The sequence below is a fragment of the Melospiza melodia genome, chromosome 1 (genome assembly GCF_035770615.1).
Source record: "Melospiza melodia melodia isolate bMelMel2 chromosome 1, bMelMel2.pri, whole genome shotgun sequence".
NCBI classification, from domain to species: domain Eukaryota; kingdom Metazoa; phylum Chordata; class Aves; order Passeriformes; family Passerellidae; genus Melospiza; species Melospiza melodia.
The window spans coordinates 142019654-142036574 of NC_086194.1; the positions used below are offsets into that span (position 1 = coordinate 142019654).

The 16921-nt window shown below is 39.2% G+C and overlaps 1 protein-coding gene across 2 annotated transcripts in view; it reads right to left on the reverse strand.

Annotated features, from left to right (window-relative positions):
• UBE2W (ubiquitin conjugating enzyme E2 W) overlaps positions 1 to 16809 on the reverse strand; it is a 40884-nt gene extending 24075 nt beyond the window's left edge. Inside the window, exons 1-2 of one of the 2 annotated variants that reach the window (XM_063170400.1) lie at positions 16344 to 16809; positions 15143 to 15267 (exon numbers count right to left, since the gene is read on the reverse strand). Coding sequence is in view for 1 of the 2 variants with exons in the window: in XM_063170392.1 (XP_063026462.1) it covers positions 8302 to 8316 (15 nt within the window). In the remaining variant the exon portion in view is untranslated. Of the gene's footprint in view, positions 1 to 8301; positions 8362 to 15142; positions 15268 to 16343 lie in introns of those variants that run through there. The other variant, XM_063170392.1, reaches the window with a different exon arrangement.
• Between the last annotated feature and the right edge of the window lie 112 nt (positions 16810 to 16921).

Here is a 16921-nt window from a genome sequence, read left to right on the forward strand (position 1 = left end):
TTTCAGTATTTCAGTTTCTTCCATTCACATGTTTCTTACTGAAAAGTGCCTTAAATCCAGAATATGAAGTTCTAAACACCAAGTAGATAATTACGCTTTTCAAACTAAACTCATCTACAGAAGAAAAAGTCCAACTATTTGAAACAGTTGAAGTATTCCAGGAACTCATTACACATTACTCTCTAATTAAAATACCAAAAAGCTGTCAAACAGAAGAGACACAACATAAAGACTAACAATGGTGACATTTAAGAAAAAGTTACCTGCTACACTCCATCTCTCTACTAAAGAAATCTAGAGAATGACAGTTGCTACAAATAAAAACCCCTTTATCTCCCAGTCAATTAGGTCATTCCAGAAAGTCCTTGCAGATTATGTCCCATAATTCAGGTGAGATCATTTGCTCCAGACTCTCAAACACATAAACCATCCAGATACTTGATTACCACAATCCTGCCTGAATTCTTCCTATCAAAGTTGTTCTAGTAAGCTTTTCAAGGCACAGAGGAGGAAAGATCGATAATTGTCTGGATGTAGTCAATTAAAGCTTCAGCAAAATGCATAACAAAACAGCTCCACAAAATACTCTGTCCTTATTAAAAAGTAATACTGGGATTTTAGCTCAAAGAATTGTTTTTCAGTTTTATCTATTTTTGGCTGAATAGCAGGTTTTCAATCTATACTGAGAATGCAGAAGCAGATTAGTCTGCTCCTCATTTCTAATAAAACATGTTAACATCTGGCAACTGAGTTCTAATGTTATGTCCTCAAACCAATCCTGACTTCAAGATCTGAACCTCGAGCATTTTGCACATTTCTCTCATTTTAAAGGAACCAAATGGCAACGCATAAACCTTGTTTACTGAGGTTCCTATCACTCATCTTTTGTTCTTCTGAGCATTCAAAAATTTCAAAAATCCAGTTATGGATTGAGGGTGATGGGAGGAAGGCTTGTTGATTTCTCAGTTTGATAACAGAGTATTATCTTCATATGCTCCAAGATATTCTAAAATATTTGACTGAAAGGTCAAAGCAACAATCTTCTTTAAAAGAGAATAATACACTTGACTAAACTCACTAAGAGACAAGATCAACCTGAAATCGTAACTACAGTATAATTAAAGATAAATCACAGTAACTATACACACACAAAGGAAACATTCTGTACTTCACAGTCTGAAAAGCTTTTTGCCAGATAATCAAATTTTTCACAATGAACCTGTCATTTGAAAGAAAATGAAGTGGAATCCACTATTACAGGATAAGATGAAACTGACAGCGAGTCACCTGCTTTGTAAATGGAGCCTTTAAATGTACCAACGCCCAGCACAAGCCTCACGCAGTAATAAAAAATCAACCACAGATCATTTTATCTCTTAAAGAAAAGAGTCTGGCACTACTTGAATTGCTTCAGTTACAAAAATTAATTTAAGAAAATAGTGAAGGCTGGCACAATGAGGTCAACCATATGTTTACCAGGGTATTTCTCAACCTTATAGAAACATAGTTGGTAACCAAGATAAAGTGTTCTATGCTGACAAAAAGCATTTTAGACAGAAAAAGAGGTAAAATGTTGGAAGTAGCAAATAGCAACAAGATTTAAACACTCATTCAATTCATACCCCTAAATATGACAGGGGGAGAGGTTTTCACTTAAGAAGGGTCAAGGAAACTGAATGGATTTAGGTTTCTTATTAGTGGCCACCAATTCCTAATGATGAAGAAATAAATAAATCAATATGAACAAGTAGCATCAGATTCTATGAAGCATTTTATTACAGCAGACTTTCAGGGACAATATTTGCTATGCTCTACTAAACTATTATCATCATTTACTGACACATATACAGATTTTCTTCTTGAAGCTGATTAAGCAGTGCTTTTAATTAAGTTGAATAAAAAAAGATTACAAACAACTTTGTATTTGTAATCACCCAAGGAGAAACAATTAGTTTTTAGTACTGTGTATGAAAGGATGAATAGCTGGTATCCTCAATGAGATCATTAATTAGCAAAAATGAGGCATCTCACAATTCCTGACTTACCACCACTAACTCCTGTCTTTCCTTTATTAACACATTAATATTGCTTTCAGGAAGGTAAATTATAAGGTTCTCTCCCTTCTTTCCCTGCCATCCCTGACTGATACCTGTTTTTCATACCAGTAATTAAGGTCACCTGAGGAAAAACAAGCAAACAAAAAACTGAACTGCAAAGGCTTGCACAGATTCCAGAACCTATTTTTGAACAAAGCAAAGTAAAAAAACCAACAAAACAAACAACCCAAACAACCGCAAAGGCTCGAACAGATTCCAGAACACCTTTTGAAAGCCTTCAACTATCAAAAGCAGGCAGAAGACACGTTACGTGACCTTCATTGATCACAAAATGCTGCCTACTGGCTCTTTTTATTTAAAGCATTTAACCTATTTATTTTCATTTGCTTTCAGTAAATGAAGTTGTAAGAGGTTTCAGTGAATAGATAATACTAGCTCTTCCTCCCTTCAAAAGACAAAATCTATAAATCCAGCTGACAGTTCTGTCACAGTCCTTGACTACTTCAAAGCCATGCAAGACACACAAAATTTCTGCTCCAAGAACTTTCGTCATCCTCTTCCCCTGTGCCCTAGTGGAAATTTTAGCCTGGAATCTGCTTGAACGCTCATGTCTCAGTTGTACACCAAGTTGTGAGAGACAGGATCTAATGCTCTGAAGGCATTTGTGCTGGCAGCACAGAGCTGTAACTGGGTGAATTCAGGGGCAGCTGTGCCTTCTCTCCTCCACGTGAGCAGGGGCAATTTAACCTCAGGCTCTGGGCGTGGCCCAGACCTGTACAACACGGAGTGAACATCCTTTAGTCTCAAACTCTGCTCTTGGTAGGACTGGAGCAAACAATCAGAGAAAGTACTTGAGCACTGAGTTTCACACATTGTTTGAGCTAAGCTGCTTTAGCTTATTAATGACAAACCCACAGAGCCTTCCAAGGGAGCAGCTTAACAAGACAACATTCCCTGGCTCTTGCAAATGTATTGTGTTATATTTTTCTCTTCTCAGAACTTGAATAGCTAGGTCTAAACACAAGCATAAGATACTATAAAACTCAGAGCAAAAAACATAATTGTAATCAACCAGAATTACTCTTCTTTACAACAAACACCTGTCTATTTTCCTGATTGAAATCATACACATATTCACGAGTGCTCAACATGACAGGTTGAAAGCATCCATGGTTTTTCACATTTTAGCTGTATTGTTGGTCTATTTGTAAGGAAGAGCTGCTGATAGTACTCAGGGGACACTTGTTTCAATAAGTTTTTCCATTACTGCTTTCCTTCTCTGAAGTGAATTCTTCCATCCTAGATCAAAAATTCTGCAGCTGCTACACAACAAAGTATTTCCCAAAATTCCCAAAATTTACACAGGCAGATACAAAAACAAGCAAATGTGACTCCTTAGGGCCAAAAGCCATAACTGCTATTTTATTTATCTTTACTGAATGAAGACTATTAACTTTAATAATTTTCAGTTGACATTCAAGACAAAATTTTATTAATAAACTCCCAAGATTAAATTAACTCATCTTGGTAAAATTACTAAGAATTTTGTATTTCTCTTACTTCACTCTAGCATGGTTATATACCAAAGCTAATACAGCACACATCAGTACAGAGTGATTACCAGAAGTTATGTAAAGGACTGGCAATCTCTCAGCAAACAGAAGAAATTATTTTTACTGTCTACTCATTCGGTTTCAGTTATGGTACTCACATTTCTCAGTTTAAATAATTACTGAAATTTTTATCTTCAACAGCATTTCCCCAATGGAACCACTAAATACTTTATTAACTACCAATAATTTTATTCTGTTTATATCCCAGAATTGATTATATAGCTACAGTACCCACTAATTTTCTTTTTTTTCTTTTTTGAAACAACACAAATAGCATCCCATACTATGACATTTAACAGTATAGAACCAATGTGCATAATCATCCAAGTTCCAATTCACTGAAAGCTTTCCTCATTTAACGTTGGGGCTTTGGCTTTTTTTAGAACACACTATAAAAATAGTTTAATACTTTTTTCTGGACAAAGCCTTTAAATAAGAACAAATTATTGCCAAATCATTAAATAAAAACACTGCCAGTGTTGAGCAAAGATTGTGCAATAAGTAATTGTTCTGAGAACAGCTGGAAACACAGAACTTCCACTACCACTAGAAGCACAGGTAAAGAATAGGAGGAAGTGTAACCAAGAGTGTATGTGTTTTTTTCTGGAGATTTCAGTGGCCTGTAACTATTTTCCTCAACCCCCACCCCACTGACTGAAAATATTGGGGTGAAACTTGCAGGAAGTTTTCATGTTGTTACTAGCTTGCATTCTGTGATACAAGTTCACTGGGATCTCAAACTGGCCATGAATTCTGCATCGCCATCTCACACACTTATTTTATTAAACAGTTGCTTAGACACACCTTTTAAAAAAAATTCCATTGATGGAACAAGACTTTTCAAGCAGCACTTCATGTTGTTGTGTGCAGGCAATTTGATGGTAGCCCACCACAGCAGTTTTTGAGGCATGACACAGAAGCACAGTGGAAGCCAACATCCTTTACTGAAGTTGTTTGTGTCATTAATTGCATTAGCTCTGCATTCAATCAGGTGTAAATACCTACAAGTACAAATCTTATGTGCCTAACTTTACAGAACACATGACAAGTTTTTCTGGTGATAAAAAGGCCTAAAACCATCTCTCTAAATATTCTCATGGATTCACAAATAAATCCAGGTTTGTAGTATTTAAGCTAAAAAGAACTGAAAGGTAAATCATAGTAATTAAGATGTCAGTACTATTAATAAAGTCAAATCTTTCAAGTTTACGATGTAAATAGTTCATATCTGGACACTGAGGGAAAGGCTTTAATAATTTAACACTTGGTACAGCAATGATGTATTTTCTGTGCATTTTGAACTGAACTTCCTTACTGTATTTTTACCTGCTCTTCCATTCATAAGGCAAGTCCTGTGTTTCCAGCTGTTCTGACAACTGTTTACTATTTCTCCAGCATTTGCCTTTAAAGGCTTCAGACTACTAAAGATGCTGTATCAAAATTTTCTAAAGCAAACCCATCCTCTTCCCTTGTTCTACATTACTTGTACTTTTTCAGAATATTTATGTGTTTTTATCCAGGAGAACATTGCACAAGCTTGGGCTTTTTCTGGGAAAATTCTTGAAAATAAATGTTCTTTCCTTTAAAGGCTTGTCTGGGATATGTTAGCTTTTTTAAAGAAAAAATATGATTTGCAAAAAAGTTATGCAAACCAGGTTTAAACCAATCCAGCAATGGCAAATTAGCAACAACACTGTGGTTAGAAAATAAACACAAGATCTCATAAGCATTAGCTTCTATTATCACAGAAAAAAAGGGTTACAGAAAACTCCCATTAAAGACTGTCCACACAGACAAAAATCACTGTAATTTCAATGCTACACACAAAGGCTCAAAGTCACAAGTCACTGTGCATCCACTGAACTGCAGTAACTGCCCAGGTCGATGCTCAGAGCCATTGGCAAAAAGGCAATTTGTTACAAGTTTCAAAACTTCACTGTAGACTAAGAACAGGCTAATCAGATAACTCTTGTAACTTAATCTGAGACTTTTCAGTGGATCTGTAAAAATAAAATGCAATTAACCTGGTGCATCATAGACTGTTGTAGAAAATTACAGCAGTTTAAGAAGTAACTAGAACTTATTCTGTGCAATGTACCATTTTTATCAATAAAATCCATAATATTGTCACAATGGTACAGTGTCAGACCACTGGTACAGTCAGAGATGGCAATGAGTTACACAAACATTTCAGGTAATCAATGTGTGTTTAAAAACACTATACTTAATCAGAAAAAGGGCATCTTTTTGTTGTGTCAGGCAACTTAGAAGATAGCAATAATTATAATATATTATTGAACAAAATAAATTATAATTTAGAAGATAGCAATAATTATATTATTGAACAAAAAAACCCCACTTAAAATTATAGATACCCATTTCCTTTGTAAAAGATTTTTTCACACTGAACACTTAAATGTTAATTGATTGAATTCAGAGTCTTGAAATCTTGCTCATCTGGGAGCATGTCCACGATAAAATTACTAGTTCACGTACTAAATTTTCATTTATGCTTCCTGTTTACAAGTCCTTTCCAACATGCTAAATGACATTATTAAATTAGTAGTTTACTACACATAGGAAAGAGTAATTAGAGCATCATGCAATTAGCCATATATAGGCAAAAAACCTCCATAAATGTCCTTGAATCTCTTATCAAAAGACAACAGAACATCACATAAGGAAACAAAAAGGGTCATCTTACAGGTGGTATTTCTAAAATGAAGGCAATTACAACATCAGGCTTACCATGGCTGTAATTTCAGGAAGCAAGTATTACCCTGCACACATCTGACATTTAGGCAACATTGGTCATTCATGTATCCTCAGCAGCCTCGTTTAATTTATAACCATTTTTCCCCTTTACAGAGGAGCAACAGGAATTAGGGTGAGGCACGCTGCAGAAGGTCATTTACTAGGCCAGAGACACAGCACAGCTTTACCAAGCCCTTTTACAAAGTGCCTCTCTCCTGCCATTTCCCTACTTTTCACAGTTTTATAAAAGACATTTCTTAATAAACTACAGCCTCTATTCTGCAGTTGAGCTTGTAAAAGTCTGCCTGTTAGAAGAAGAGCATTGCAAAAATGCGTTTGCCAGACAGAGGTAATAAAACCAAGGCACATCAGACTACCTGCCTAAGCTAGTGCTAGAAGAACGTTCTGTACAGTATGTTCAATTTCTTGATCTCGTTTCATTTCAGTAACTCTGAAAGACACACTGTGGAATGGTGGGGGGAGGGGGAATTATGCTTCTAAACTTCAGGAGAATAATTTTTATCCCAGACAGTTCAGTTTAACATTTTAACTCTTTTTGGATACACTAAATCCAGGTTATTAGGAAAATTAAACAAATTTCACTCATTTTGTACACTCTGTGCTGTTCTATTACTAGTGACAAAAAATGTAAGCTATACTGGACCAAAATGAGAGAGATCTAGATGATCCAAATATAAAAACAAAATGGAAAACTATAAATATCCAAGGAAAAATAGAGAAGGTGCTAGTTAAATAAGAAGAGACTGGCCACTGCCACAAAACCTAGAGCTCTCTTCTCCTGCCCCAGTCGTAATAAAGCACCACCCACTCAGAGCAGCACACAGTGAAAGTGATCCATTCTACCAGAGCAATTTCTGCAGCCCCTATTTAAGAACCCCTTCAGAGTCGGTATGAATGAATAATTCAGCTGGAAATACCTGTCAGGCAGCAGGATGTTCCATCCTACTGTACCTACAGCAATACCATCCGGCCCAGAAAGCCAGACGTTACCTGTCCACAGAGCTGACACCGCAGTGCAACCTCATTTTACGGAGAGAAAGAAAACCCCACGGGGAACACGCGGCTTGGAGCAGGACACGCCTGACCCAGTCCCCCTAGTGCGGGGGAATTACAGCGCCGGAACCCCAGGAACGCGGAGCGCTGGTCACGGTCCCCGCGACGGCACGGGGAGGGTCCCGCTGCCCGCACGGTGTGACACTGACACACAGACACATACATACACACACATAGAGACACACAGACACACACACATACATACATACATACACACACATAGAGACACACAGACACACACACATACATACATACATACACACACATAGAGACACACAGACACACACACACACATACATACACACACATAGAGACACACAGACACACACACATACATACATACATACATACACACACAGACACACACACACACACAGACACACACTGCCATGGCGCCCAGCGGGGCTGCGGCCCCCCGCTCCCGGGGCAGGGATCCCTTCGCCCTTCCCTCGCCTGCCCAGGAAGCGGCGGCATCGCTGCCAGACGCCTCCCTGAGGCGCCTCTTCCCCCGCGCCCGCCCCGCCCGCCGCCGTCCGGGTCCCAGCCTCGCCCCTCACACCTCTGCGCGTCTCACCTCCATGCCGGCCCTTCCCTGCCGCCACCTGCCCTCCCCGGCCCCGCCACCCGGGACCTCGACGCCCTCAACTTCTGCCCGGGCGGTTCCTCCCTCCGAGCCGCTCTTCGCGCCGCGCCACGCACGCACGCGTCGGGAAGAACGGCTGCTCCCGGCTCCCCCCGCCGCCGCCACCAACGCCGCCGCCCGGCCCCGGCGCTACCCCCGGGCTCCGCCGCAGACGCCTCACCTGCATCGACGCCATGATGGATCCGCCTCCTCCCCCTCCCCTCTGCGCCGCCGCCGGGGCGGCCCCGCCCCGCGCGCTCCCCGGTCACGTGCCCGTGCCCGCCCGTTGAGCGGCTGCGCGTGCGCGGGGCTTGGGCGAGGCGAGGGCGGTGCGGGCGGGCCCGAGGAGCGCGGGCGGCGCGGGCGGGCGGTGTTTGTTGTGTGAGCCGCCGCCCCCGCGGCCAGGGAGGCTCCGCCGGCGCTGCCCGCACCCTGCTCGCCCTGCGGGCGGGGCGGCACCGGCGCGGTGTCCGTCACCGCCGCCCGGGATGGGGTTAGTCCCCTGCCGGCTTCAGTTTGTGAAGGTTTTTAGAGCTGTACCTGCAGAGTGTTTAAGTGACTCAGTTAATGCGGACTGCGCCTCTCCGGTTTGTGGGTTTCTCCTGGCTCCCCTCACTCCATACAATCATGGAACCACAGAATGTTAAGGAGTGGGAAGGGACTTTGAAGATCATCCAGATCCGACACCCCCGCCATGGGCAGGGATATCTGCCACCAGACCAGGCGGCCCAGAGCCCCTTCCAACCTGGTTTCAAACACTGCCAGGGATGGGGCATCCACAAACCCGGCTTCCAGCACTGCCAGGGATGGGGCATCCACAAACATGGCTTCGAACAGTGCCAGGGATGAGGCATCCACAAACCTCCTCCTCCACTGCCTCACCACCCTCACAGTAAAGAATTTCTTCCTGATATCTAACCCAAATCCCTCTTCTTTCAGTGTGTCCCATTACTCCACGTTCTGTCACTAAATCCCGCCGCAGGTCGGCCCGGGCCCGAAGCGCAGCTCTCTCGGCGAGCGGCTCTCCTGCTGTGTGCCCTGTCCTTGTCCTTCTCCTTCTCTCCCCGTCCCTGGGTGATTTTCCTGCACCGGTGTCTGAGTCCAAATGAACGTGGGTGTATTTTAAGTCGGAGCATTTCTGGATTCTACATTTTCCTTTCCGACTGGACTAATCCCTGTCTTTTGCACCATATGATCTTGCCATATCTGTGTAGGTGAAAATAAACAGGCAGCACTCGGTAGAGTGACTGTGTGCAGTCAATAAATTAAACAACTTGCGGAAACACGCTTCATAAAGCTGGTATTTCTGCTGTAGTATTTCAGACTTAACAGATCCTCAAGACAAATCTACAAAATGTTTATCCAAAGACAACTTATAAAATTTATAATCCCAGTGGTTATGTAAAACTAAGGATTTAACAGAGAAACTGATTTTATAGGTCATTATAATCCTCATCTTCCCACAGTTTATGCTGCACATTCCAAAAACACTGAAGCCCCTTCCTCTGTCCCTTCACTCCTCTCCTTTCTGATGATATTAAAAAATCCTTGTCACCTCTGCTCCAGTGGTAGCCCTGATTTTTTCTTCAGAGATGGCCTTATAAGCAAAAACTAAATTAATGAATAATCATTTGCAGTTTGTATTACCTTTGAAATCTTTACTTTTAGACCTCTAGAAGGGTTCCTCACCCAAAATCCTGTCTACCTAGTTCGACCATATTATTTAGTGTGATGCAAGTACTATCTTTATGTACAAGTTTCACCTTCTGGTATGTTTTTAATATACAGCAATGTTTAACTGTTTAAAAACAGTTAACTGGAGGAAACACAAAACCTCAGCACAATATAGCATCAGTTTCCAACTTTTATCCAGTATCAACACTGCCATCGATGTTAAAGCAAGCACACAAACTTGGGGTTTGCTTAAATGGCAGAACCCTTTAAGCAGAAGAAGACAGCAGGAGTATCCTTGCCCTGTGAGGTAGCTGCAGAAGTAAACAAGCCCCTTGGCTTTGCAGGAATTTGCTGAAGACAGAATCAATATTAGTTGATTTTTGTGTAGGAAAGGAAATTAGCATGCCAAAAGTAAGGATGGGAAAAGTATTGTCATGTAAGTTGCATCCTATACATTTATCTTCTAAATTCAATTCTCATTCACAGACTATGGGCTCCTGATGCCATGCAACCTGACATTGCTCAACCATGTTTCCCCTGGAAGTCAGTATTTATTACTATATGATTTTTGCAAGACCATTTAGGTTGCAGAGGATTTGTTGCATTGAGCAGATGCATAGAGCTGGTAAAGATTTCTCTTTGCTGCAGTTCTTCAGAATGAACTTAGGCTGTTACAGCACTAAGTGGAACATTTCTGTGTTACTAGTTGTTGTTGTTTTGCATGATCCAAACATATGTTTATCCTAAAATGCATCTCTTAATGCCATATGCCACAAAGACAGCAAGAACATCAAGTTTAAGCAATGGACATGTGTTCAGTTATAAACATGGACATATTGACTATCTGTGTTGATGTAATCACAGCAAGATACAACTGATTTCAAACCATTATACTCAGTTTCTTAAGCCTCTTCCAGAAAACCCCGTTGAAGGTCAGAAGATATAAAGCAGCATAAGCTTGTGAATGCCAGAACACTTCACAGACTGCAAGCTGGTTTTCCATGGAAAGATCAGCTTTGTGGTTTTAGGCAAATTGTATTCAGTACAAATATGACTTCTACTCTGTAATAAAGGAAAATTATCTCTGGATGAAAAGTCACTTTTGCAAAAAAATCATAGCTTATGCTCAATAAGTCTTTTTTATCTATCACACAGAACTTTTCAATATTAAAAACAAGTTACCTACTATGTTTTTTAACTGAAGTATTGTTTACAGAGATAACATCATCCATGCTGCAAATCCTACTCCTGAGGATAGTAGGCATGAAAAGGAAGGGATAGTTTGCCCTACATATAAATAGAGCATGAGTTAATTACTACCTACTCAATCTTAACTGGGTATGTAAGTAATTAAAGCATTACACTACAGCTGAAACTCGTGGGCAGAATCCCCCATCCCTGAATACACTTTGAGTTTATTCTTGCAGGACTACCAAAGGTGTCTTTTATGACTGTTGTCTCATCTTGTTTTTTAAAGTGTCATGCAATGCCTAATATATTCGTGAAACATTTTTTAGCTCCTTGTCCTCATGGGAATAGGGGAATCTGGAGAATTATCCCTGTGTTTTATTGGTTGTTTTTTTTTCCTTTCCTCATTTCTTGGTAACCTGGCTTGCAGAGATGTTTTTGTACAGTGCATAACGCTATAGGGATTAGGGAATCAGTCCCATAAGCACAGTAAGAAAATAAACACTATTATCAGACTCCCAGAAAGAATATATGAACATCAGTACCTTCTTAAGTTATTCAGTAATCCCACTAAGGAAAGGCCCTAATTCCCAGAGAGGTTAAATTTCACTCGGAGTAAGTTATTGTAATTTGGTTTTCATTTCAGTTTTGACCTTTACTATGCAAAACGTGTAAGAAAACACTTCTGCAGTTAACCCTTCCTAATCTGTTGCAGGTATAAAGATGGATGACATAATAACTGGTTCCTTAAAATGACTGCTTTAGTATTTCACTAATGCAGCCTGATCTTTCACCAGTCAACCTAAGTTCTGCCAGAGATTTCAAGGATCAGAGACCTGGGTCCCAAATATTCAAAGCTTATGAGGTAAGATTTAATTTAATCTGTTATCTTCATTATTTCAGAGGCTGTCTTACACTGATCTGATCAACTACATGATTATGACTCGCATATAGAAAACATATGGAGCAAATAATGAAATTGTACCTCCTACTAAATTTTTTTTTGGTAAATATTCTTGAAGTTGACCTTAAAATCCACTTTTCTTCAGAGTTTGCAAAACCTTATACTTACAGGAAAAATGCAAGTAATGTTCAAACTGCATTTATTAGATAATTGATATACCAAGACAGTTTCACAAAGGTAAAATATAATTCTTGATAAGGATCCCTATAATTTTACATTCCATTCCCATCTTGTCCATAATGTTTTCAAATGTCATCAAGCATCTTTTCGTCTATTCTCACCCTTTTTTTTTCTGTATAATTTTTCTGCACACTGAACTGTTACTACGTGCTCCTTTATGATTCCTGGTGCTAAAATGACACGAGAGCTCAATTTCTTTTGCCTGTGTCCGCTGTACTTTTTAGCTTTTCATCTTGTCTCCTTGCACAGAAGTCAATTGTACATTCATGTAACTCCCCTCATTACTGGAGTGGCATCACACCTGTAATCCGCAGTGTCAGGAGACTGCATCTCCTGAGCAAGGAGGACTCCCTGCCCCTCAGAGGAATTGTGCCAACTGCTTCTTCCGCTCCTACCTGCCAATTTAGGGAGGACACTGAGTTTAAAAGCTCTGTGGAATGAAGATCATCTTATAAACAAGCTTGGTGCATCTGCAGAAACCATCAACTAAAGATGCAGAATCAAAGAAATGCAGTATTATATCAAGAATATAAAAGTAATAAATTGCACACATAGCTAAAAATGAAAATAGCCTATTAAAACTAAGTTAAAATTACAAGATAACTTTGAGTTGTTGAGATTTTATTGTTGATTTATTCCTTAGGGATTATGTAGGTTTTTCATCAACAGTGTATTTAATTTTCATCTTAGTTCTTAATAGTAACAGGCAAAATGTAATTTCCATCCCAGGGCTTTCAAAGGGATGAAAAGACGCTGAAGAAAAGAAAAGTCTCACCTTATTCCTAATCTGCTACAAGGAGAGGGTAATGTTATTCTAAGATGATATATGCCTCCATTTCTTCTCTTGTTTAGGATTTGACCATTTTGAAGCCACTGGGTGATCTGGGGCTTTCATCTTATCCACAGGAAGACTAAACTCCAAATGTAATTTCCATCAGATCAGAAAATAATTTTTCTGATATTTCTAATATTTCATATTATGTGGAGATACAGTTATAATTACAGTTGTAATTACTGCAGTGCAAGAAGGAGGACATGGGGCTAGGGAAAGGGGTGGAATTGTCTGCTTTAGTAATATGCAGAATCACAGAATGAGTCAGGTTGGAAGGGACCACAGTGGGTCACCTGGTCCAACCTCCCTGCTGAAGCAGGGGCATCCCAGAGCACAATGCTCAGGGTTACATCCAGGAGGTTCTTGAATATCCTCCCCAGTGAGGGAGGCTCCACAACCTCTCCAGGCAGCCTGTTCCAGTGCTCAGTCACCTGCATAGTAAAGAAGTTCTTCCTCATATTCAGGTGGAACTTCTGTGCATCAGTTTCTGCCCATTGCCTCTTGCCCTATCGTTTGGCACCATGTGCTGTAATTACCAACTTGTAGTAATTGTCAAGCCATGTTTTTAGGCAGCAGGAGTCTTCTAACTCTTTTAAATGCTCTTTTTATCTTTAAATGTAAAGATAAAAACTTATAAAGACACAAAGCTGTAAAAATTTAATAAGGACTGAGTGGGACATATACTCAATTAAGTAGATGAATGCATTTAAAAGTGTAATGTTGTGTAATTATTAAAAGTTCTTCCACATCAAAAGCATCCATAGCCCATGTAAGCAGGTTGATTACTGTGTCTGTCAAATCCAAGTGTTCGGGAGCTGCTCAGTGATAATACTCCCAAGATTTGAACCTAATTATAATTTAGTAATTTTATTTTGTCTCCAAAACCTGTGATCTGGAGGCTTCTCAGGTGACTCCAAGAGTTACATGAATATCTCGTTCACGGTGTTATTATTAGGAATGCACAGAAGTGACTCTGACTTCATAACCAACAAAGAAGATAAAGAATTTTCAAAATGAAGGAGCTGTTTGGTTTTGCCAGCCTAGAAGCAAGATAAAACTACTGAAGAGGCATCTTGGGTAACCTCTACAGATACAGATGTGTGATAAACCACCACAGCTCCCAAGGGCTGAGAAGAAACTGTGTACATCAGACTGCATACTGTCCTTACTGGACCCTGCACACTACTTACAGAGCTTGAAGAATTTAATTTCTCAGGCCTGTACACCAAGGTGACACTGGTCCAGCCTGTCAGTTTATTTAATGTCCCTCGGGAAAGACAAGACTTTATATGGGATACAATTACCATGAACCAGAGCCATGATATAAAAACAGAATGGGTGAGCAGTTGACTATTTCAGCTGAGTATTTTCAGATGTTCTCTCCTTAAGTCACAGTTGTTTATTACAAGTCAAATATCTGTGACAACTGTGAAAGCAGCTTAAATGTTAAATATTGATATATCATTTTCATGTTTCATTTGTAGCAAAATACAAATAATTCTGACTCAAATGGAGTGTCACTTCTGAAAAAAATTATATGTCAGTTTAGTATGGTAATGTGGGAAGCTTTTCCCTGTATAGAAAGAGAAAATAAATCCTTTGTGCCAAATGCATTCAAATTCTAGATATTTTTTAAGCTTGGTGATACCAGCTAAAATTGACAGCTTTTTAATCTGCATAACAGGCATCCCATTGTTTTGCTAGACAGAGTAATAAGAATTCAAACCAACATAAAATACAGATTATGTATTATTTATAGTTTTGTGTAGTGGTGATTTGGTAGATACATTTTTATTAGTGTAAATAGGATAACAGTAGTATTTTTTTCCATGGGAAGAAAAGCCTTAGCTATGAATTCTCACCTGAAAAGGCAGTTTTCAACATGAATCAAAGGAATTAAAATTATTTGTTTTTTTAACTTCAAAGTAACTTCTGGTTGAAGAAATTAACTACAAATAAATACAGAATTGCATTAATCCATTCATGTATTCACAAACTAATCCCACAAAACTATCCTGAAAACTAGCAACTTTATCACTAAACTGTAAATTTTAATTTATTTAGAAGCTCTCATGTGGTTACTTTCTCTGATCTAAAAGGCAGTACATATTTAAGGGGCAATTCTAATTTAATTTTCCAATTCTACCCTCAATATGTGAGACAACAAAACATTACATGACTCACATCTTGAAAACTGATGACGAAAGTTCAAAAGGATAAAATGTTGAAGTACTCCATTTGTCAAAGAACAATCATGATCTCGCAACTCTGATCTCCTCCCATTTAGCGTGAGAAGAAAATTCTGTATTCTGTAAACATAAAACAGTAACATGGTAATGACAGAGAGACAGATTTTTTGGTTGTTGTTTTGTAGGGGGTTTTTTTAAAATCTCAGTGACCTTTCTCCCATAGAGGAGAAATTGCACAACCTACATTCCAGATGCAGCATATGCAAAGCTTTATTTTATGACACATAACACTTGTTAAAACTCGATAAAAACTCCCTCTTTTCTCTGTGCTGCCTTAGTGATGACACTCAAGCTTCACAGGTGACTAATAATAATCACAGAATCTACTTTGTCCTCTTTCCTAGCTCATCCAAACGCTGAGCCGCACCTGCAGTTCACAGCATTGGTTATCTTCCCATAAAATTGCCATCTAATAAGCTACATTTAAAAAGAAATTCAACTCCAATGCAGTCCATTATTTGTCAAAAGCCTTCAAAAGTTGAACTTGTTTCTATGGGAAAAAAATCCCTAAAGCCTCTTTTTTTCCTAAAGCTTTAGTCTGTCTTTAAAAACAAGCATTATAGTTTATTTTCCAAATCCACTTAAGTCTTTATTAAGTTCTTGCTATTTTTCTCTTATTCCTGCTCTTCTTGTCTTACTCAGGTGTTGAAATTAAGTTTATACCACAGCTTCCACCCTTAGTTTTTAGGTAGGAACAGTGCTACTTCTCCTTGTGCTTTTGTTTACTCTGCAGCAACTACTACTCCCTTAAATTACATTGCAATATTTGAGACCTGGCAAAATAAACTAGGAATACAAAACATGGACTGAGAAGTTAACTTTCCTGCCCCACGACATTCCTTGTCCACTTCATCACACAAACCAACAGATTTAGGGAAGTTTCAGGAGCACCCTTTCAATGGGCAAAGTAAAAAGAAGAAAGGGATAAAAAACCAGTCACTACTGCAATTTAGGCCTGTGAAATAAAATAGACAGTAATAAAACACAGACAGAAGCAACTAATTTTCCAAACTTCCTACCATTAATTGAGAAATGCCTTTTGGATACCGTTCAACATCTGTTGAATATAATGGCACAGAGAAACCTGATGTGAAGCCTCCTTGCTTTGAGTTCAAAACCAAAAAGGAATTTCATACCTTGTGGGAGGGAGTTCTGATCATTCTAGATGCACAGACTATTTCATGTTGGAGACCCATCAGAGACTTCTTCAGCAGCTTATACACACTCAAATGATGACAAACCCAGCATGACTCTTCTCATTGTTTACAAAGAATCTGGGAGTTTTTCTGACTAAATCAGCAGCTCAGCTTAAAATCTGAACCTCAAATACAGGGCTATCTTTCAAAGCAAAAGAAGTACCACAATGTGGAAACCCAGGACAGTTGAAGATTTCAAAATATCCCCAGCAGGATATCCTTGAAGTATCCTTGAAAGTATCCTCTTCAAGCCTGTTCAGGAATACCATGCCTTTTTAGTACTTGGTGCTGAGAGTTCTGGATGCTTCTAATTCAGAGCAGCACAAAGATATCTTAACACTTCAACTCTGTGAAACTCTTCAGAACTATGAAAAAACTCATCACCTTTTATTTTTTACATGGAGCTTCACAATCGATTATCCAAATACTAATTACATTAGCATTTTGCTCACCATACAGTAGAGCCAGGAAAATGATGATTCTGCATATGAACACTTCCTCTAAGATGTCATAAATCA